The 23,625-nt window shown below is 37.6% G+C and overlaps 5 protein-coding genes and 1 non-coding gene across 7 annotated transcripts; 4 read left to right on the top strand and 2 right to left on the bottom strand.

Moving 5' to 3' along the window:
• Positions 1-1,327: 1,327 nt before the first annotated feature.
• TRNAQ-UUG (transfer RNA glutamine (anticodon UUG)) lies at positions 1,328-1,399 on the top strand. The gene has a single exon. It is a non-coding gene; the product is annotated as a tRNA-Gln (tRNA).
• Positions 1,400-2,510: 1,111 nt separating this feature from the next.
• Positions 2,511-5,983, top strand: LOC103338116 (putative protein S-acyltransferase 7). Of its 2 annotated transcripts, XM_089041402.1 has the most exons (6): positions 2,511-2,701; positions 2,795-2,900; positions 3,652-3,822; positions 4,235-4,531; positions 4,756-4,989; positions 5,227-5,983. In XM_089041402.1, the coding sequence occupies exons 1-6, from the start codon at positions 2,688-2,690 to the stop codon at positions 5,758-5,760; spliced, it is 1,356 nt and encodes a 451-aa protein (XP_088897528.1). In that variant the 5' UTR covers positions 2,511-2,687; the 3' UTR covers positions 5,761-5,983. The 2 variants fall into 2 exon arrangements, with proteins under 2 accessions (XP_088897528.1, XP_016651390.2); XM_016795904.2 differs by lacking the exons at positions 2,511-2,701; positions 2,795-2,900; positions 3,652-3,822 and adding an exon at positions 3,930-4,079.
• Positions 5,984-6,167: 184 nt separating this feature from the next.
• TIM8 (translocase inner membrane subunit 8) lies at positions 6,168-7,574 on the bottom strand. The gene is made up of 2 exons (XM_008241303.2): positions 7,414-7,574; positions 6,168-6,529 (listed from the first exon to the last, which is right to left on the bottom strand). The coding sequence occupies exons 1-2, from the start codon at positions 7,459-7,461 to the stop codon at positions 6,341-6,343; spliced, it is 237 nt and encodes a 78-aa protein (XP_008239525.1). The 5' UTR covers positions 7,462-7,574; the 3' UTR covers positions 6,168-6,340.
• Positions 7,575-11,653: 4,079 nt separating this feature from the next.
• On the top strand, positions 11,654-12,743 carry LOC103338118 (NAC domain-containing protein 83). Its single transcript, XM_008241305.3, has 3 exons — positions 11,654-11,912; positions 12,027-12,298; positions 12,388-12,743. The coding sequence occupies exons 1-3, from the start codon at positions 11,732-11,734 to the stop codon at positions 12,634-12,636; spliced, it is 702 nt and encodes a 233-aa protein (XP_008239527.2). The 5' UTR covers positions 11,654-11,731; the 3' UTR covers positions 12,637-12,743.
• Positions 12,744-12,878: 135 nt separating this feature from the next.
• LOC103338119 (nuclear polyadenylated RNA-binding protein) lies at positions 12,879-15,540 on the top strand. The gene is made up of 3 exons (XM_008241306.3): positions 12,879-14,582; positions 14,678-14,784; positions 14,893-15,540. The coding sequence occupies exons 1-3, from the start codon at positions 14,036-14,038 to the stop codon at positions 15,064-15,066; spliced, it is 828 nt and encodes a 275-aa protein (XP_008239528.2). The 5' UTR covers positions 12,879-14,035; the 3' UTR covers positions 15,067-15,540.
• A 630-nt stretch (positions 15,541-16,170) lies between these two features.
• On the bottom strand, positions 16,171-22,259 carry LOC107881574 (uncharacterized). Its single transcript, XM_016795597.2, has 3 exons — positions 21,663-22,259; positions 21,247-21,457; positions 16,171-20,961 (listed from the first exon to the last, which is right to left on the bottom strand). Exons 1-3 carry the CDS (start codon positions 21,822-21,824, stop codon positions 16,211-16,213), a joined length of 5,124 nt encoding a protein of 1,707 aa, XP_016651083.2. The 5' UTR covers positions 21,825-22,259; the 3' UTR covers positions 16,171-16,210.
• Between the last annotated feature and the right edge of the window lie 1,366 nt (positions 22,260-23,625).

Here is a 23,625-nt window from a genome sequence, read left to right as displayed (position 1 = left end):
TATGGATCAAAACGCTGTTCTAGATATTATCTGATAAAATTTTTATGTGTTTTGTTTTATGGGGTGCATGATATCGGCATGCATTATCTATTATCTTTTCTTCTTGGTTGCTCAAGAGTTATCAGAGATGGATTTGTCTCGCCTATGTCCTAAGAGATCCCACTCACTTTTTTAGGGCAAATAATTGGACGGAGCATATACATTTCCATTATATAAAATCATATACCAACCGCCAACTCTGACGATTTCTTATCCTCTCAAATTGCCTTTCCCTCTGCCTTAGCTTAACTATGAACTTGATATAAATCATCATATCAATCACCGATTTTCATTATTGAATTGCTTTATATTGAATATCTAGCTGCAAAGCCAGCCTTATCCATATACTATGTACCCTTTATTCTCAAGAGACAAAAGTAATGGGGTCATTAATTCTTTCATAGGTCGGGACACTAAATACTGATTGCCTCCTTTCCTGTAATGAGATATTCTTCCTTCAAGTAATCATAGTTCGATGCATATATAAAAATAATTAATCAAAATGTACAAAAAAGGATTTCTGCATACATGTCTTCATGTGATTGGCAAGAAAGTAGGAATTAGTACTTATGGAGGAAAGTGACAAGTATTTCCCTACAGGTTGCAATAAGGGAAACTATAACAAAGTAAATCCAATTCTAAGACTTCACCTAAATTTTTACCTTTAAGAGCACTTCCACCCCATCCCTTTTGCCATATGAAAAGGAGGATTAGGCTCCAATAGCAACCTCCACTCAAGGAAAAATTGTCATGACAAGAAGTTGGCCATGAAATTGGCCAAGCCCAAAGACAGAACTTGCCTGGCAACTGCTGCCTGGGCAAGTTGACTTCATGCTGATGTTAGTGTGACGTTATCGACTAATTTAAATACCAAAATAATAAAAATAAAAAGAAGGAAAATATACCAAAAAATTCAAAAAAAAATTATTATATAATTACCTAGCTATGTTCTTCACTTCCCACACCAAAATCAATACAAATTCATCTCCTCATATCCCATGTGAATAGTGATTACCTTTGGATTGCCATGACAATAGGTGAGAATGCATCAAAAAAATTACTAAAACAATTACTATTTACGTGGATGGTGTATGATCTTATTTGTTCTTACCCTTTGTCACAGCACCATTACACCGTACGAATCAGACAAAAAAACCAATTACACCGTACGAATGCCACGCCAAGAAAGATACTTTGACAATTCTTATCGCGTAAAAAAAAAATAACATTAAAAAATTAGTTCTAGTCGTGATTATAAATAAGTTGTTTCAGCAGATATTGACGTCTTGGTTCTATGGTGTAGTGGTTAGCACTCTGGACTTTGAATCCAGCGACCTGGGTTCGACTCCCGGTAGGACCTCTTTTTAATTTGATTTATTTATTTATTTTTTTGTATATTTGTCTCTTCACTGAAGGTGAATGAAACGTGTCTACGGCCCACGTGGACAGCCTGTAGAGCTCCAAGTCCAGAGTCTAAGCGAACCCAATAGCCCACATGGTTTTTTGTGAGTTTAGGCTTTCCTCTGGTCTTGGTGTTCGTTTTGTTGACTAAAATTAGTTGGTCTCATAAAAGGAAAATATGGGACCAGGTTAAATTTGATATAGGCCCAATAAATTATTTGAGCGGGTCCATCTTTTATTCCAACATCTCCTGTTTAAGAAATTAGCAAATAATATCATCGACTATCGTTTGATGACCATTCCAATTTTAGTTTTTAATTTTCTAGAGATTGAAGAAAAGTATATTGAGGAAATCAGGAAGCAAGAATGGTGTCTAAGATGTGCTTTTCTCACCCTCCATTCCTAATCTCTCATCGACCATTTTTCCACCCCTCATCAAATCTAGTAAATAACTAATATGTTCTATTTGGATGGAAGGATTCCAAATATATAGATTTAGATGACATGTAGGTTCTATTTGAATGGAGGGATTTCAAATTTATAGATTTAGATGACATTATAAGGCAGAGTTGTTTGTATATATACTATTTACAATCCATTATGCCACGATTTGGACAACAAACAAAGGAAGAAAACAAATGAATTTCAAATGATTCTGTACATATAGTCATTTCAAATATTTTTCAAATGTACTATTCAAATATTTTTCAAATGTACTATGTCTGGTTATTTCAAATACATTCAATCTAATGTATTTATTTTTGTAGCAAATTTAGCATTTTCAAATCCAAATCATTTCTTTCAATTCCTCCGCATCCAAACGAGACATAAATGCCATTACATAAAGAAAGAAATTAGGCCCATAAGCCCAACCTGGACAAAATGCCAGTTTCAATTTCCATTCTTTTATTGTTTAGTTAAACATCAGAAAATCCCATGTTTGACAGATAGAGAAACAAGTCATGCTGACTGACTTTGTCCCCAAAACATCCCCAGAGCAACATTATAAATCAACTATAATGCCAAAAAAATACATCAACAATACACGTGTCCTACAACATTTGTATGTATGATTGAGTACGTGCCTATGTAGTTGCAAGACTTGACCTGTTCTACTACCTCTTTACAACAGTGACGGCTTGCCACCTAAGCCCTGTTGCCGGAATTTGACGCCTAATGGCTAATGAGCTTCTTCGATTTTTACCTACTATTCAGAGTCTTACAGAGGATGCTGCTCCTGAGAATGAATGAGAGAGGAAAAGTCAACTCTCAAGCCCACCTCTAAAGCACCGTAGCCTTTCTTTGACTTTGGTTCTTGCTTTTAATTATTTCATTTCTTTGAAAAACCCAACAGGCACATAATGAATGCTGAGCCACATCACCGCCTCCGGGCCTCCCCTGCCGGAGCTGCCGATGCAGCAGGGCTGGTTAGAACTTACAAGACCTGGAAAGGCAGCAATGTGAGCTAAATTCTTACTTGTGTTTTAATTTAAAGTATCGTGTAGGCTAGAAAGATGTTTGCTTTTCTTGATTTTGCTCACTTTTGTGATGTCTTGGTCTTACCCAGTTGCTGAAATTGAAAGGGTTTTGTTTTTCTGTGGGGTTTGATTGAAATATGCTGAAATTGAAAGCTTTTCTAATTTGGAAGATGCTGAAATATACAGAATTGAGTTGATTGATTTGGTGTGTGATTGCTTTTAGAGGATGGGATGGCAATTGGTTTTGTGATTGGATTGACTCTGATTAGCTTTAGTTATTGCTTGGAACACTAGGGATTGGGGCCAATTCTATTGTTCAGCTTTGAATTTAGATCACGACTTGGGCATTGGCAACCAATTAATTCTCCATTTTAGGCTTCCTTTCATCATCAATCTCTTTTACTGGGGTATTTGATTCTAGGTGTGTAAATCAACTATCTAGCTATCTTTTTCCATTTTCCCCAAAAACCTCTTAAATGCCCCAGTTTACCTGTTAGCCATACAATCCGGAGAACGCTAATTTATGCAAATTGACCATGGTGCAGCATAAAGGGAGGATAACCTTTCTTGTGGATTTTCCCCCTTTTTAATATATGATGATTCTGTTTGTGATTACATCTCAAAAGCTTTTCTTCTTGTTTCTCTTTCTTTTCTTATTAGTGGCAGCATGTGCATTCTTTTGCTAATGCAATTATGTTTACTCAAGCACATTGTTGGCTGTTCCATTCTGCAGAGATTTTTACTTGGTGGAAGGCTTATATTCGGACCCGATGTGAGATCTCTTCCGTTAACAGTATTCCTCATTGTTGCCCCTGTTGCAGTTTTCTGTGGCCTTGTAGCAAGAAAACTCATTGATCACTTGGGAATTTCAGTAATTGTTGCTGTTTCTGTACTGACACTACTTGTAAGTCCTTTTCCTATCTGAATCCTGTAACAGTTACACTGTATATACCTTCTTGCTCAATGCTCAAGCTTGGAATTCACCAATGTGTTAGTGGTGTTTATACAGTAGGCAGCATTGCTTACAATTGAATGTCATAACTTTGTTCATAGCTTTTGATTCTTAGTTTTCTACTTATGTAACACTTTCTTTTTCATGCATGTCTGAATGATGCTTTGAATCCTATGAGTCTAAACCATGAAACGCCCAAGCTTATAATGGTAGAGTTTTCTTGCATCATAAAATCACATCCTTATTCTAAAAGTTAGGTGCAACGAGTTGAAAAGTTTAGTGCTAGTTATAAGTGAGATCAGTTGAATAGTTCGTACTTACTACTCTATCCTGATTAATAGAAGCATGTATATTTTGTTCTCAGGCTTTGGTTCTTCTTCTACTAACCTCAGGAAGAGATCCTGGTATAGTACCTCGTAATGTTCACCCTCCAGAGCCAGAAGATTATGATGCGAGCATAGAGGGTGGGTCTAATGAAACACAACAGTCGCGTTTTCCACGAATGAAGGAAGTAGTTATCAATGGTATAATTGTGAAGATCAAGTACTGTGACACCTGCATGCTTTACAGACCTCCTCGTTGTTCTCACTGTTCGATATGCAATAACTGTGTGCAGCGGTTTGACCATCACTGCCCTTGGGTTGGCCAGTGCATTGGATTGGTAAGGATTCACTATTATTAGGCTTACTCCCAACTAGTAGCTCCCCGAGAACAGTGCTTTAAGGGCCTAAACTTTGCTGCATTTTTATTTACGTCTTCTTTATTTGTTGGGAGAGCTTGGTTGCTTGGATGACTAATTCATAATTGATTAGAATAATCACAAAAGATTAAAACAAATTGCTCAGGTTTATGCATGTAATAAACTTCCTTTGGTTCTGGGTGCAGCGAAACTACAGGTTCTTCTTCATGTTTGTCTTCTCTGCAACTCTTCTTTGCGTATATGTACAAGGGTTTTGCTGGGTCTACGTCGTAAGGATCATGCACAGTGAAGATATATCGATTTGGAAAGCACTAATTAAGACTCCTGCCTCCATTGCGCTCATAATTTACAGTTTCATTGCCTTCTGGTTTGTTGGTGGACTTACTATGTTCCACTCATATCTCATCAGTACAAACCAGGTAAGAAACTCTTGGGCATCCTGATCACCTTGTTATGGTATGATCACCAAATAGAGCACACTGCATAGTCCTCATTTAACAAGAAACCAAGGGGGCACCTGCCTCAAGAGTCAAACAAAACCATTAACTGGTGTGCTGTGTATGGTGATATTTATATCCATACTTCCACTTAAACTTTTCAAATTTGGGTTTATTCAGTTTGTAATGTTAGAGTTCTGTTTTGTTGTGCTTTGGCAGTCTACTTATGAAAATTTTAGATACCGATATGATGGACGAGACAACCCATTCAACAGAGGGACAATTAAGAACTTCATGGAGATATTCTGCACTAAAATTCCTCCATCCAGGAACAATTTCAGGGAAAAAGTTCCAAAAGATCCTCCAGTTCTTCCTACACCAATTGGCGCCAATTTTGTCAATCCTGTCATGGGGAAAGCCATGAGTGACATAGAGATGGGGAGGAAACCATTATGGAATGAGGCTTCAGAAGAGTTGGGTGATTATAGCAATGATGATGGCGTAAACAAGGACCCTCGATCGAGTGAGGCTGATGCATCCCAGGATTTAAGTGGGACCCTTCCAACAGAGAGCACAGAGAGACATGTTACCTCACATCCTAGGCGTTCTAGCTGGGGAAGGAGGAGTGGAAGTTTAGATATATCACCTGAAGTTCTTGCTATGTCAGCTGGAGTTGGGGACTCAAGACGGGTAACTGATGGAATCAGTGGCAACTTTACAACACAAACTGAACAATCTCAGATAAGTTCATAAATACTTGATAAACGCGAAGGCTGTCGATCTTTAACGTCGTTAAGCTGTGCCATATTGCTTGTAAGATAAGTGTGTAATTCAAAAGAACGACTCTCAGGCAGTTGATTGTTTCCAATGTGTGCCATCTTGATTTATGAGTTTATCTTCCTTTTTCTTTTTTCCGCATCTGTAATTTAACCACCTCATTTTGATGGTATAGAATGTGGAAGTGATTGATTGCCTATGTTCGAGATTTGTTTTACCTTTGTAATTTGCCTATCGCCTAAGCACGGCTTTTTCTGGCACTAAAATGCAATTCATTCTCAACCCTCGAGCACCAAGTTATATCCCTATGCTGCAACATGCAATTTATTCATCACCTTTGTTTCTTTCGGTAAAAATTCATTCATCAAATTAATTACAAGATGAAACATCCAAAAATGAAATTGATAAGTAAGAGTGCTGAAATACAATAGTTTGAAGAAAGGGGGAACAATCTGTTTCCAAACTTACAGAACATATTCAACTGGTATATAATTGATTCCAGAAGCAAAAATGAACCACATTTTGGAATTGAGAAAGTACGTCAAACTCTAGACCTTCACTGCATGTTCTGAAAACGCTTCATAATAATCATACTCATATCCAAATAACGGCGGGCACAGTTCGCAAGGCAAGCTGATTCACTGGAACTGAACTTGCTCCCAGGTGTACCAGTGATGCACTTGTCCCAACATACATTTGTAAGCTTTCCCACCATCTCGTTCACCATTGCTCTTTCCTTCTCTTGCTGCACAGCAAGCGCAAGATTGTTTCAGAAAGAGAAACCATCAATAGCATAACATATTGGCAGAACACGTAACATAACTAGCAGCAGCAACAGCAATAACATAGTGATAATCACACAATAATTGGTTTTGCAGGACATGAAAAACTTTATGTTGTTAGACAAAACTACAAGAGCATATCACTAGAAATTAGTGAATGCGCAAACAATCAAGAACAAAAACTTTTCAACTTAGTTTAATACACCTAACATCTCAAATAGTCAACATCTTCATATCATTCATTTATTGTTCTTCTTTTTCCCCACAACTATTACCAACATCAATTTGGAATTAAGGAGTAAAACACTAAAACGCAATGTTAAGCCATAAAATGGAGATCTTGAAGGGAAATTGAGAGACAATTTTAGGGTTTGGACAATGTTGAACAATGTGAACAAAGTGGCCACTCTAAAGAATTGAAGTCTTGGACTACACACTGAAAGATGAAGATTTTCACTCTTACATTTCTTACATAACTTAGTATCCCAAAACGGCCAATTTCTGATGCATAAGTAAATTGTGGGCTCAAATAAAATCTTAAGATTATTTGGGAAAACTTATAATCGAAAACAAAAGCAGGTGTCAGAACCAAATTCAGAAAAACGAAAGCTTGAAGCAGCAAGGGATCAAAATTCCAGCTTTCAATGGAATATGCAGACATACTCAACGATATGGACTATATAATAATATGCAATACTAAACATATAGATTTAAAAATAAAAACAGAAACCCTAAACCCAATAAATTCAGAGTTATGAGCCGCTCCAATCGAAAACAAATAACTTTCTGTTCTTTCTCATGAGATTTCGAGGGAATTAGACAGGGGAGAAGAAGAACAGGAACTTACGTTGATGAACTGAAGGAGCTCAGGGTTGTTCATTGATGAAGGATCCATGGCAGTTTGTGCTCGCTATCCGCTAAAACCCTCTAAATTCTTCAGCTTTGTGAACACTCTCACCGACTCACGCTCTGCAAAACCCTAAAACTTACTAAAGCCTCATAAAGACACCGAACAACAAATGAGAGGGGACTAAAATTGTTGGGCAAGATCTTACCAGAAAACAGGATTTGGAGCCCATTATTTTAACTTCAACCTTTTTGGTTTTCTAGGCCCAAAGAAGAAGATGTGGATTGAGACCAATAAGAAGATGTAGTATAGGCCCAATAGGAAATTTTTGTGTGTGATGTGACCGTAACACCACCTCGTGAGTGTTATTAATCCACGTGTACGAGTAGGCGACAAGTTTTTATTTATTTAATTATTTTTAAATAACTTTAGAATGTATTATTAATAAATATATATGTGTTATAACATGTGTGAATTGTTTTACCACGTCACATGGTGATGTTACGATCACATTGAAAAGTTACTCGTTAGATACGAATAAGTGACATAGTTTTGATATTATAATATTCGTTGATTATGCAAATAATTATATATGAAAGCATTTTAACTAAACCTTATGGAAATGGTTTGACATCCCTGCACTTCAACCATAAAAATTGTTTAAAGTAGAGATATAGGCAAAGTGTTTTGAAAAGAGAGCAAATTTTGAGAGACTTTCTTATGCATTAAGCATTGGTTCCCTTTCCTCCATTCTTAAACTTTCTGATACTAAAAACACATGCATGATATGCCCATTTATACACACCACCATTAACGTCTTTTCTTTAGTCCAATAATAATATGCCCTCTAAAGAACACAAAACTCACTGAATTAAACCAATTATTGAAATGAAAGAATCGCTTTAGATTCAATGGAAAGAGAAAGCAGCAGCATTGAGGGCCATGTATGAAGCCATAAGACATGACCAACAAAGATATATATATATATATATAACACAAGAAAACAAGCATGTTAGCTTTTGTTGCTGTGTCTCAAGCAATTGGCCAGACAGCATGTTTTTTTTAAACAAATTGGGTGCTTTTTAAATTAGAATGAAGAAGATCTCTAAATCCAACATTTGCATGCATGGAAAGAGGGAACTAAAGCTACATCTTCGCAGTGAAGGAAAGTACCAATCTGAGTTGACTAGCTCTATAAGGATTTAGGTAGCTTAGCTTTTTAGAAACGCAGGGGCCTTTTTTGGGACTCTTTCATTCAAACAATTGTTCAGAGAGAAAAAGGAACCAAAATCTTTGGTGCCTTTATGTGTCAGCCATCCATAATTCAAAAGAAAAGTATGTAGTAGTTAAACTAATTAATCCAAAACCACTAAAGAAAAAGAAAAATTATTTGGAACAACCAAAAGCAACTAAAATCACTAGGGCATCTGAGGACGAATCAAGGTATCGGCTTACACTCTGCATGATTTTGGAGTTCCCTGTATCGGGTTGAACATAGCTGAGTTATTTCATTAGGTCCATGGAAGTTTGCTTTTAGAGACAATCACTCAACAGCCATATAGTACATTACACGATTGCATGTCCAATAATAGGGATTTGTTTATTATCCTTCGTGTGCTTCTAAAATGGTTAAAAGTATTTACCACACACTTTTGAATAAAGCGTTTTATAAAGAAGAATCTATTAATTGCTTTCTTCATGAAACACTTGGATTTTTTTAATGAACATTTTGTTGTGCTTCTAACAAAACTGCTTCTAGTAAAAAGCGCTTATGAGCATATGTCCTTCCTACATAAGAACTTCCAAACAGACCCGTAATTGTTGTTTTGTAGGGCATGTGTTGATGGGAACTCACATAAAAATTAAGGATTTGGGAGGGAGTTGACTACAAAAATAAGTTACATAGCATTGGACCAATTGATCAATTGTGATAATTACTTGAGGTAAATAATTAATTTAAGGGTGATTTTATTGGCATCCCAAAATTTGCTCTTTGCACCCTACATTCTCTTTACACCCCACTAAATTTTAGTAAAATTTAAAATTACTCACTGCACCCCATTTTTCTTCCGAAATTGCTCTCATGAACCCCATTTCTTAACTTACTTGTAAAATCCTACTGAAATCGTTACCTTGTTTAAGTGGTAGTTCACCGAATTTGTTTCCGTTTTTCAGTGGCTGACCACCGAATGTGTTTCCTTTTTTCAAGGGTAATCCACTAAATTTGTTTCAATTTTTCAGTGGTAGTCCACTGAATGTGTTTCAGTTTTTCAATGGTAGTCTACTGAATTCGTTTCTTGTTTCAGTGAATTCGTTTCTTGTTTCAGTGATCATCTACCAAATTCGTTAACCAAGTTTGTACTTAATATTGTTTTTTAGGTATGAAGAGGACTTGTAGACGTACTACTGAGGCTTCATCATCTCGACCTGATAGATAACGTCCCACAACCTCAACGAGGAGACATAGAGCGGCGTGGTTAGCCTCTCAAGAAGAGCAGCCCCAACATGGTTTCCCAAACCACTTTGAGGATGCTATAGAGGTTGAAGATGTAGCCGCTGATAGTAATGTTAATGCAGAGGTTGAAGATGTAGCTGCTACTCATGATAGTAATGTTGTAGATGCCGAGCCTGCTGAGCCATCTCGAGTAGGTCCCAATAATCCGTCTTTACTTATGAGTTTTAAAACTCACATAGCAGTTGCAATTTGGAATAACTAGGTAAGTCGTTTTACTATAACAATAAAAGGCATAATATAAGTCTCGTTCATGGTAATTAACCTAAATATTTTTTTTTGTATTTGACTAGGAACGTGAGCCCCTTAGGTGCATGTCGAAGACATCTACCATTCGTGAGTGGAATTGGTGGGCTAATCCAAATAATAGTATATTCAAAGGGTGCATTCAGATGTCTAGATTAGAGCAATTTATTAGGTGTTCTTATCGGAATGTAGATAAGATTGTTGTATATACCTTCGTTGAGAGGTGACATCCCGAAACGAACATATTTCATATGTCTTTTAATGAGATGACCATCACATTGGATGATGTGTCATCTATTTTAGGGGCGTCACCTTGTTTTAGTTCCTTTAATGGGAATAAGGTCAAAATAGCTTGCATTAAATTTGTGGTTGACAACAAGTTATTGAAAAAATATATATATTTTGGTTCGTTGCCACTAAATTGTCGGTAAAATTTCGGTAATACACCACCAAACACCGTTCCATGTTACGGTGGATCTCCACCGCATCTTAAGTTAACGTCTAGTCAAACATAACCGAAATAGGTGCAATGTTTCGATGGCATCCTACCAAATTTACCTATCAAGTTCAGTTCTGGTATGCTGAATGCAACCAGTGACCATCATGAAATCCAAAACTTGAAAAACACCAAAAAATAAACTCATACCATATTCAAAGCCTCTCTAACTTCAATCTCACCCTTCATGAATAAATACAAAATATTTTTTCACCAATATAAGTGTAAAACCTTGTTAGAGTTGTAGGAATATGATGGTTTGAGAAAAAAAATCTTACTAGGGTTGCAGGAACATATGTGGGGTGTAGTGAGCAAATTTAATTTTTATTTTAAATGTTTTTTGTTTTTAACTGTACTTATGTACAAGGGTAAAATAGGTTATTTATGTTTAAAATTAGTATGGGATGCAAAAAGACAAATAATGGGGTGCCAATAAAATCACCCTTAACTTAATTATGTGTGTTTCCCATCTGATTAGTAAGCATGACATCGGATGACTTCATCTCTACAAGAAAATCTTCACCAATCCATCTTAATTTATAAATTAAAAAAATGTGAACTTACCTTCAAAATCACCACGGCCTCATCAACACCTCCAATATAATAATATCTGATAATTGCTGATAAGCCCCAATGCTCTTTGGTTGCTTGTTAACATGTCTTTCTTTCACATGAGATGAGATGCCAACTAAAACAACGACTTAGATTTATCTAAGAATTTAATTTGCATCACAAATTACAGAGATTATTACGTGTAGAAAACAAGAAAAGGATCTTTTAAGTAAGTAAAAAAGCTTTTTTTAATTGTCAAACATGAAAAAGTATTAATCCAGTGATTGTTGTCCCATTCTATATTCACACCGCCGCTAGCTAGCTTGGAATCAATTTTCTTTTTCTTTTTCTTGCACAACCACTCAAAAGATACTCTCTCTCCAAATTCTTTCTCTTGGACTATAAATACTTGACATGGTTGCTTGGCATTCCTCATCTCAGTTGACAGAGGCCAATAAGAATCAAGAAAAAGCTTTCATTTTTGTTTTTGTTTTTGTTTTTGTTTTTCAACAATGGACAAGTTCAACTTTGTTAGAAATGGGATGATCAGATTGCCTCCTGGTTTTCGTTTCCAGCCTACAGATGAAGAGCTGGTCTTTCAGTACCTAAGATGCAAAGTCTTTTCGTGCCCTCTGCCTGCTTCAATAATTCCTGAGGTCAACGTTTGCATGTATGATCCTTGGGATTTGCCAGGTTAGCTGAAAATAATTATGCTTAATATGTGCTTAAGTGTATAGTTTTCCATTTATAATAACAGACTTATATATAAGTATATATGTATGTATGTAATGTGTGGTCTGTGTGTAGGTGATTTGGAGCAAGAGAGATATTTCTTCAGTAACAAGGAATCAAAATACAGGAATGGAAGCAGAGCCAACAGGGTGACAAGTTCTGGTTACTGGAAAGCGACCGGCACTGATAAAAAGATTGTATCTTCCAGGAGGAACCATATTGTGGGGAAGAAAAAAACTCTTGTTTTCTACAGAGGAAAGGCTCCAAATGGTTGTAGAACTGATTGGGTCATGCATGAGTATTGCCTTGTCGATGCAGAAACTACAACCTCCATCAACACAGCCGAGGTGAGTTTACAATAAAGTTCTTGTTTTGAGCATGCCACAAACCCAATAATCAAGAAACACCATTTGAATCTGCTTGTGATTTTCTACAGAATGCTTTAAACCAGAAAGAAAATTGGGTTCTGTGTCGAATATTTTCGAAGAAAAGAAGTTGTAAGACTGATGATGAGGAAGGCATCAGAGTTAACAATGCTGAAATGGTTCATGCACCTCAGACTAATAATAATCAAAGCCCTGTGTCATCTTCTTCATCTTGCTCAAGTTCTAGTGGGATCACAGAAGTAACTTCTTCAAGTGGAGCAGGTGATGAAGAAGAAATCAGCGGGTGCACTAAGTTTTGATCATGTTAATGTAGCAGTAATATATAAACTTTTCTCTTCTAGAATGATTTTATGTTCCAAGTCCATAAAAGGAAATGAATCTTCTTTTTCTTTGTGAAGATATTAAAGTACTTCCACAAACCCTAGTGCTCTTAAGATATTGGTGGATGTAATTGTAACTTTTAAAATGAACCTAATGCTTAGCATCCTTGTTTGAAGCTGAGATGGTAAAAAAGGTAAGGGGTAGGGATTATTGCCACAGGAATCTCTAGCTTTTCACTCATAAAGGCAATTGATTTTTCAAAGGGGTCACCATGATAAGAGAGAAGGAAGAAAAGAAGCAAAGCATATATCAACTTCGCATAAAGAAAAGTCCTTTTTGGAGAGAACCGGGTCCAAAATGAAAGCTAGCCCCACCTAGAATGTGGGCGCGCACATGGGTTGATTTCAGCTTCTTTCCTTGTTTTAAAAGTTGAAAGAAAAATAAGCATTTACACAAAAATAAGTAAATAAACGTATGAAGATTTTTGTTTGGATTCCTTGCTTAATTGATACAAAGTCAATTTCTTTGTCTAAGGGGCACACAACAAGTCTTTTCAATGTCATGAAGAACAAACCTAAAGCTAATTTTCTATTATTCTATTTTTATCAACGAGATAGGCAAAATTTGAACTTGAGACCTCTTTCAACATTGAGAAGAGAAATACCACTAAATGAGCAAATGATCCATATAATTAGGGTTTTCTCTTTAATTATTCGGAAATTGGCTCATTCACATTATATTTGCATTGCAATGAAATTGGACTTGTAGTTGTAGCCATCTTAATTATCTGTTCTGTTTAGAGCTCAGAGAGGTCAGAAGAATGCTATGATTTGAGGCTCTTGAGATTTTGTTGAAGCTGGCACATATGGTTGGCAGAGATAAACAGGAGCCGGCATACATTTCTCCTTTGACTCTTGCTAAGGCACTGCGCAAGACTCTTTTAACAACCGAAATACATGGCCCCAAAACCAAAAGCAAAAGCAAAACAAAGAAAGAAACAGCAAAACATGTACACAACTACAAATATAGTAAGTTTGTTTGATCATGACAGGCAGGAGGGCACAACTGGAAAAATTGAAAGTTCACAAATATAGGAGATTCATAGTCAGAGCTGAGTTTGCAAAACACCAACAATTTGCTATTATTAACCACAAGCAAATCTAAAACCGTAGTGTACAGTTCACCAAACCAAATATATCCATATTATGAATTTTTTTATTAGCATCAAGTTTATCCTATAATTATTTAACTCCCTTTGACCCTTCTCTTTCAAATTCTCCATTCTACCTCATAAGTTTTTTCTAACCACTTATCTTCTGCATCTCTTCCCCCTGCCATTGTGGCCTAACCTCCCATTGTTCATTGTTCTCCTCTCCAATGGGTGGCCAAAACTCAAAGCTCACCCCAGAAGGTGAAGCTGTGCCTCCTCGAATTCGTTCACTCTTGCAGAGAAAATTTGAGGAGATCAGAGGCCGGACAAAGGCAAAAAAACTAAAAGCCTCCCACACTTACTCCAAGAAACAGCTACTTAAGGATGGTGAACAAGAAGAGGTAGATATCTCTCTGCCTCATTCGCTGCAGTCTTCACCAGAGTTTGAAAATTTACCATCTCCTGAAACACCACCAACATTGGAGTTGGTACCAAGATTGCCAGAGCTTGACAGAGGAACAAAACAGTCTGATGAGGACCAGATCAGGAGAGATGGAGCGGAGTTTAGTGTGGAAGATGATAAAGAGGCCAAGGGGGTGACAGTGTATATAGGGGGGGTTTTTGCAATGGAGGAAACCACAGAGGGAGAGGAAGAGGAAGAGGATGAAGTTAATGATGCGGGCATGCAACCGAACAGCAAAATCTATCTGTGTCAGGCGTCACCAAGTTTCAGAGTTTATTGCATGGAACCTCTGGAAATAGAAAATGATGACAGTAAGTTGCAACATAGAAAATGGGGTGCATGTAATTTGTAGAATATTCCTTCATGGACAAGAAAAATGATCAGTTGTGGAATTGATGTAATGCAGGTAAGAACGACATCACAGATGAGGATTTCAAGCATAAGAAATCACCAAGTGCTGAGTCTGCCGACAGCAGTGTTGATAGCGTAAGGTCGATGATTGAAACCAACGATGTAAATATCCTATGAGTTCTTTGATTAATTAATTAATTAGCCTTGTTATAATATAAGCAGTAAAAAGATTGGTTTTCTGTTCTCTAAGTGTTTCATTTCATGTTTCAGGTCCAGGACACAAAGACAAAACAGAAAGGAAGGAGAAGAAGAAGAATAAAAAATGCACTCAGACCAAACACTGTAAAGAATCTATTGAACGTTAAAGGATGCTACTACGCAGGTTGCACTGGTGGCCACGACAGAACCACCTATGTAGCTGCTAAGAAATCTGCAGCCACATGATTGCATCAGGAACTGGGAGGCTTGATATACATTGTTGATCCATTCCCTGAAAGCTTGGTTCCAAGAAGCCAAGAGGCCTCGGGTTCGAAATTGCCAACCCCATATTCCACTTATCTCTTACCATTGCAGGGAGGGACGGCACCTATATTGTTGTGCAGGATGGAGCTGCACAAGGGCAGAAGCGTTAGCTAAGAGGAATGAGCAGGAAGAGAGAGTATTTTTCATCTTTTTCCTTCCATCTTATTTATTGTACTTGGCCATTGGGATTTCCTTTTTCCTGTAATTTCTAGGCCATGACTTATAAGTCATGTCCTTTTTGCAAAGGTAGAAAGTTTATCAGATCAAAATTTGTGTCCCAATGTAATCAGCAGATGTACATTGTTATTACACGCATTGCACTTGTATTGTTGACAAGCTTTTTCCTCTATGGTCGCATTTGCAGATAAAATCTAACACAATGTTGAGTTGAGGTCACTCTGCATAGCATGTCTATTGTGATTTTGATAAGGCATGGCAATCTAAAAGTGACCTTATGTACAAAGAAATCAAACAAAAAATTTAATGTACGACCACATTTAGTATATTAGCAATATCTCAGGCCGCTAGATTAGTTAAACATTTCCAATTTCTTAAGAACTTGTAGTGCAATTTCTCCTAATGACAAACATGTTCTAACAGATTTGCAAGATAAGAACAATATGACAGAGTTTTAAGTTGAAGAGATAATTTGATTAAGCTCCTTTCAGCTTACTAAAAACTGCTAAATGCAATGAAAGATTATCTTAGGAAAGTCTGAGAAAGTCTCAGTAACTTCAATGCAGGGCATAATTTTTTCCATCAAACTAAAATCTATTAGGACTTGCAAGTCAAGGATCATTATGCTAACAACCAAGCAGTATGTCAAAAATCTCACCTCTGGTAGAGAATCCGAAGTAGTGAGAAATATCTTTAACAATAAAAAAATACCAGATGAAGGTAAACGATTATGAAAATACCAGATGATAGAATAAGCTTCATATCATAAAAGAGCAATAACTTGTTCAGAATAACAAGAGAATCCAACAGACAAAAGCATACAACCAAAACAAAATATAGTTCAAATCATCATCTGAGAGACTATTATAATTGTAACCACATAGCATAACTACTCAGAATGGTAGGCTGAATTCAGAAACTCCTCATCCTCCATGAAGATCTGCAAATTCTTGGACTTCATCAAGAAAGTAACTGCTTCCTCATCAAGGTTTAGCACAAAGGCCAACTTGATCAGCTCAGAAAGTGCATGTATATGATCAGGGATCTCCCACAGTACAAACTCAGAAATTGCTTCAGAGAAATATGTAGCAAACTCAATGATGCTCCTATATCCTCCAGATCTGTCCATCTTCTCGGTGAAAATTTTGGAATCTTCTCTATCCCATCGTACCTTTCGGCTACCTCTCACATTCAAAATTTTCCCAGAAGATAATGGTAGATCATAGCTTACAGTGATTGGTTCAGATGTCTCCACAACAGCAACATTGGCAAGACCTCGGACAGCTTTTTGCCTTTTCTCTGCTTCCATTTTAATGGGAGGACAAGCTAGAAAACCAAGTATCAGCCTGAGCAGCGCTTTCCCGATCAATTTCTCTGTTGGAATTAACTGTAGTTCAACATCATTTGCTAGGAATAGTTCTTCCTTCTGCACTGATTCAGAGATAGTACGAACACCAATTTCCCTGTAAATTTCAAGCAACTTAGTCCTAGGCAAGGAAGCCAGGCTAGGCTGAGGGTACCAAACAAAAACATGGTGAGAAGACTGTTCAAAAAGATACTGCAGCTGAAGGTCATCAGCAATGAAAACATCTTCCTTGTTGCACAACAAGATTCCAGCGGAGCCTGAATTAACAGGTACTTTCACCAAAGCCTCAGCAAGAGTTTTCTCCGTTTTTGAATTCCAGTGCTTTGAAACATACCCCCAGAATTTGCAACATTGATCATGCAACAATCCACTTTCAAAATTTTCCCACACCTTCCACAGCCTGCAGTAGTCTTCAATTGAAGGACAGGACTTTACCCCATAAGCACGGGAGAAGAACACCAATAGGTTATGCTCAAAGTATTTCTCCAGAACAGTCAACTGCAAGCCAAACAGCTCGTCCTTGTCATATATAACACACTCTTCTGGATTAACCCACTCTCCATTCTGATTTCCCTTTGGAAACCAGATCCTTTTGTCAGCCTTGCTATCCGGCTCCCACTTAAACTCACTCAAGTAACTATATACTCGAACAAAAGTGGACAATTCATCATGAAGAGCAAGCTGGCTGGCAATCAAAGGACATCCTTTGTCAACTTCAACAATCACCCATATTGCAGAGAGCTCTTTTCTGTATGTTGTAATTTTAGAACCATAAAACTCTTCATCAATGAAAGGTCCATCAGTCTGCCTTAGATACTTACCAAACTCGGAATCAAACAACAAGCACTTGCTTGGAGGCTTGTAACCATCGTGAGCCTTCAGCCATGCCTGAGAAACTTTCTTCGTGAACACATCAGGAAAGGAGTAATCTTTCTCCTCCAATAAAATATGTATGCAGTCCAGCAAAGCAAGTGCATTTTCTCGAGAAATGCAGCTCGGATTCTGGGGAAGATAAAGACAAGAAGGCACAAACTTGACCCCATCCTTGAATTCCACAACAACCCCCAAGCTCTTCAGCTCTTGCTTATATTCATGAATTTTCTTGCCATAACAAGTGTCAGAATCGTCAATAAAAGGGAGAAGGCATATGGGAGAGATAGATTCCCAATCAGAACAAAACAGAATGCACTCTTTTGGAGATCTATAATCACCAAGGCGAGTACGCAACCACTTTACCTCGCGAATGCAGCTCTTAAGATCTGCAGATAATTTAAATGGAGTTCCCTTCAGCGTTCTGTAACAAGACAGAAAAGATGCAACATTTTCTTTGGTGATGGAAGCCGATGATGCATACTGCCTGAAATAGAGAGCAAATACTTTTGCAGCCTCATCAAAATCAACAACCACCCCTGTTTTCTTCAACTCATTTCTGTAGGAATATATTCCTTTTCCATAGAAATTGTGATCAATCAATGGGAGACCACTGAATACCTGCAGAATGCAGCCCCATTCAAGTTGGGGCAGGAGACATTCCTTTGGAGACTTGTAACCAACTGTTGTCTTCAGGCACTTAATTTCTTTCAATGCTCTGACAAGTTTCTCAGATGAACTGGAAAGCTGCATACATTCAAGCATCAATAGAACAGCCTCAGCTGGCAGAGAAGTTAAGCGAGAAGGTGATTTCAGGTTGTCAATTATAAGCTGGTAACTTTTGCTGATGGAGACAACCACACCAAGCAACTCAAGTTCTGTTTTGAATTTACATATTTCACCACCATAGAATGCTTTATCGATAAAGGGAATGTCACTTACTTTTGATGCAATTTCCCACTCTTTATCAGACAAGACTGATCCTACCGGAGACCTGAAGCCAAGGGATGTTTTAAGCCACTGGCCTTCTTTAATACTGCAGATAAAATCGTCTGGGGAAAGATACTTGTCTCTTAAAAACTTGATGAAACGTAGCACAGAAAGTACATTGTCTCGGGTTAGAGTGGAAGACGAAGCAAGAGACATTAGATGCTTCCCCATATATTCACATGCTTCAGCATACTCAAACCTGACTCCAATCTTTTTCAGCTCGTCCTTGTAACTATTAATTCTCTCACCATAATAACTCTGATCAATCAATGGGATATCAACAAAAACGGAGCCATCCCGCAAAATGTTTCCCCATGATGACTTAAGTAGGAATGACTGTGAAGGTGGCCTGACACCAGAAGAGCCATTCAAAGTAACTTTCAGCCAGCCCCCATCTTTTATGCACGTCAAGAACTTCTGTGGGATTCGAACACCTTGATACATGAGATGATGAATCCAGTCCAAAAGCAAAAATGTATTTTGCTTAGTAAGTTGACCAGATAATGATGATATACCATCACTTGGGGCAGATATATAAGGGACATCCAAAGCTCCAGCATGAACTTTAAGAAACTCAAGGAGCTTCTTCTGTGGTGTAAAGTTACCAGCAAAACGACCTGAATCCAAATAATCTTCTCTTAACTCAACATAGCCTTCTTTTCTCCACATATTAGAATCAGTTAACCCCGCCCATTTGCTTCCATTGGCAGGGACAATAACCCCAGCCCTATCTTTGATGATGCTCCCATACTTATCCACCAGAGGCATAATTCTGCATAATTTATCAACTTCTCGATCTGACATGTAACTTTTGCACAATGACTGATACAAAAAGTGGGCAATTGCAATAACAAGCTTCCTCTCATTAAGTGACTTGTCAAAGAGATCAACTGCATATTCATATAGGCTTACAGAACAGACCTTGACTTGATCCGAAAGCCATTTCACCAATGTCTCCTTCCGAGAACACGACCAGATAGCTTCCTGTGTGATTTTTGGCATAAAAAGAAGGCTAGCAACGGATATAAACTCGCAGTTCCAATCAATCAGCCATGAGACATGACAAGAATTAATGGATAGGCAAACTTTACTTCGACTATTCTGGATTGCACTTATGCTGCACAAAGATTTAATTCCATTCCCCACACATTTAATTAAGGATATGTTCTTGATGCTAGAGCGGCAAAATTTGGACCCCCAATTATCAGCAATAAACAGAAGAAGCTCCAAGTAGACAACATCCGACACCCCAGTTACAAGATTGGAAGTACCCTGGATGCATTTAGCATACCATTCATTGTCTACCGGTTCAACTCCCAGGAAACTCAGTATGTGATCATACTCGACCTTGTCAAATGAATATGACAGAACATATCTTCCATGAGATGAGAGATTAATCAAACTTACCCCTTGATCCGCCGCCTTCCTCAAAATATTCCAAAAAGAAGGCATCAACCTACTCACTTCATGAGGTTTGTAAAAGAACTTCTGCTCCTTGTGGGGCTCACTAGGGACAATGCTTTCCTCAACAATTTTTGCCTTTATAGACTCCCTGACAACATTAAATTCTTCATAGGAAGAGCTCTGGACAGGCAGGAACTTGAACATATGAGGCAAACTAGACACAGGAGCATCTACAATAGATCTAACAAGCGAGATAAATGCATTAACAAATGCAGTGGGCACGCAATCAAGAATACCCTTATTCCATTTGTTGTCCAGGAGAATTGTTTCCCTTGATGATGCAAGAAGAAAATCAGCTTGAATTATGAAGGGAAAATTTGTCACCATCTCAGTTGGAAGGAATGCATAGATCCCAGAAGAAGTGTTCATTCCTCTGCGAAGGCGTTCTCCTATTGGAAATGCAAGGGTGATCACCCACTCATCCACCTCCATTCTCCTCTCAACTCTGCATTCCTGCTTGACAGGAAACTTCTGCTTCCACATATAATAGCCGCATTCATTTTCAAACACATTACCACTTTCTTCTGCAGAGAGATGGAGGGTGTAGGACTGTGCATCGATGTTCTTCCTCGTCACAAAGTCAGTCTCACTCGCTATCTCAATAGCACTAACAGTGTTGAGACTTGGATCCTCATTATCTTCCCTGACTGAGAGCCTCTTAATCTTTGAAAGAAACAACAGAACCTCAGGGTGCATGCTTGACAGCTGCTGCTGCACTGCTTGGACCTTGTCGGGCTTTAGAGGTAAGATCAATGTTGTTGTTGGAAGGGCAGAAGCAGAACCATATAACTGTTTTATGTCAGACAAATTAGGGTTTGTATCAACCCATTCAGGAACTATGTACCCAAGATTGCAATGCACACAAGGATCTTCACTAAACCTTATTTGATAACCATTACTAAACACATAAGGATGTGCAGTGATGAGAAACACACTTTTAAAACCAATTCCTGTATATTAGTCACAAATTTAATTGAATCAGCAAAAATCATGGAGATACATAAACTACACAAATGAAAAAGCGCTTCAAGGCACATCAACATGCTTATAGGCAACCAAATAGGCAACAACAGCTTGATTCAGATTTGAACAAAAACATGGGTATGTTTCAACGCAGTAGTATTTTTTCCTTTAGCTTCCAAGCATCTACATATAACATGCAAATATTTTTCTTTCATATATAAAGCATGTTAAGATTGATTACAGTCAAAATCAAACATCTATATAAGACATACCTTTCTCCCCAATATAGCCACGCTTCCTGTTGCCTTTTTTGGTGGACCGTCCAACACTGCAAATGGATTCTATGTTTTTATGAGAAAATCCTTTCTCATTGTTGAAAACCAGCAATGTGGCAGGAGCCCCTGTGCCCGTTATATCCCGAGACGTTATGAGGAACTCAAGTGATGGATCAACCACCTCTGCGTACTCATTATCTTCTGCATTCTGTAAAGTAAGTAGCATGATTAACCATTAAATTACATATTCAAATAGACTGAAAAATATATACTCAGACATACTCATATATACACACGCACTAAAGTATTAGAGATTCAAAAGATTCTAAGACAATGCCATGCACTCAACCTTAACAGCAAACTAATAAAAGCCATGATATATTAGGAATGTATATATGCATAAAACAACTCACCTGGACGAGTTCCATTAAGAAATGAACATCTTTGGCATAGAGTTCAGCAGAGAGATTCTTGACAGCCTGGTGAAGATCCTCAGTCAAAGGGTTGATTGCTTCTGCTCCTATGGAGAACTTTTTCTTTCGTATCTCTTCTACGTGCTCTTTCGGTGTCGCCATTTGCGTCTCTTCTTCAAACTAAGCTTAGTTCGCAGAGAATGACTGAATGAGAAAGATAAGATAGAAGAGATGGTGTGGTGGTGACTGTGGGGATGAGTTTGATTATATTTGAGAGATCGAAGTTTATTGATATTGATGAGTTTCAATTAATGCATGGGATGAGATTACTTTAGACAAAGCTGATACCGAGTAGTCTTTTGGTCTTTCTTGAGAATGTAAGGCGTTTTTTCTCCGTTTCAATTTCCAAGGGACAAAAGTAGATGAAGGAAGGCGTCATCTTCTCAAATTTCAATATTGTGAATTAATTTATGACTATGTCTACAATGCATGAACAGGCATGGAGATGGAAGATTTGTGATCTGCTAAATTATGGAGAATTCTTCACAACAATTTTGTAACCTTAACGCCACTAGGGTACATTTTGTGGTCCATGTAATTTAACTCATTTCCCACATTGAACCCTATCATTTCCATTTTGGCAATTTTAGTTATGTAGTTTAATTTAGTTTGGCTTGCAATCAAGTACAAGATGTAATCTCTGTCAAATTAATTGATGAAATTCAATGTGCCAATATGTAACTACCACACATGAGGAGACTTTCGTCTCTCCAAAATATTTGCAATCAATCCAAAACATGATAATTCGTTGTTTTTCCTGAACAATTTTGCATTTGTAGCACTTGATTTGTATGTAAAAAAAAAAATTAGAACTGAATCGTCAAAATTAAAATGATGGAGACCAAAGTGGAGATAATATGCAATTGAAAAAAAATCATCTCCTCATGTGGGTCACTCTCCTTGATTGAATTTGAGAACCCTTCCCTCTCATTAGTATGCAATATTGATGAACAAGCCATATTTAGCAATCTAGCAGCTGATATATATTACAAAAAGAAGAACCTATTCAGAATCACAAGACAATCCCATTGACAAAAGCACACAACTCACACAGATAAAGTTCATATCATATGATGATGCACTATCTATATATCACATAACTTATAGACTGGCTAGAGAAAGAGGCGAGACATGGATACATAGGTGGAAATGGGAATGGTTTTGAAGGAGGAAGTTGCCTATGGAATGTCAAAAAATGCAATGGATTTACAGGAGGAACTGACCCATATAGCCTGTTCGTGAATATTCCATGAAAGGCCATCGGAAAAGTTTGCGCAGGTCTATAGATCATCACAGAGTTCCAAAGTTCAAGAGGTGAAGATAATCAAAGTGGGGAACACTGCTACATATCGCTGTTTCGGATGGCAAAACCAAAGTCGTGCTGTATTTGGTGGAACAAAAGTTGTCTAAGGTATTGAACATAAATGTTTTTAAAGGCAACAAACCTCTCCATTTAGCTGCTGCAAGGATGTGGAAAATTTCTATTCATTCAGAGCCAGTAATGGTGATATATTCCACCATTCTCCATGTTATCTCTGTTGAATAATTCAGTGTATGTGTGTGCCCAATATAACCGCCATTCCTGTTGCATTTTTTGGTGGACCGTCAACACTGCAAATGCATTATATGTTTTTAGTAGAAAATCCTTTCTCATTGTTGAAAACCAGCAATGTGGCAGGAGCCCCTCTGCGTACTCATTACCATTAAATTATCCTCTCTCATCCGGTTGTCTGCACATTATTGCCGTACAGATGCCAAATTGTAAATAGGAAGGTAGGGAGGGGTGGTAGAAAATACATGGCGTCTGCATGGTAATAACATCCGAACGTCCACATAGGAGAATTTCTGTATATATATCAGTCCCTTCTATTGAGGGATTCCTAAAATAATTTAATTTAAGGGA

The sequence above is a fragment of the Prunus mume genome, linkage group LG7 (genome assembly GCF_029339155.1).
Source record: "Prunus mume cultivar Tortuosa linkage group LG7, ASM2933915v1, whole genome shotgun sequence".
In the NCBI taxonomy this organism is placed as follows: Eukaryota; Viridiplantae; Streptophyta; class Magnoliopsida; order Rosales; family Rosaceae; genus Prunus; species Prunus mume.
Note: the sequence above shows the minus strand (reverse complement) of the source record. Positions and strands in the feature narration are given on the sequence as shown.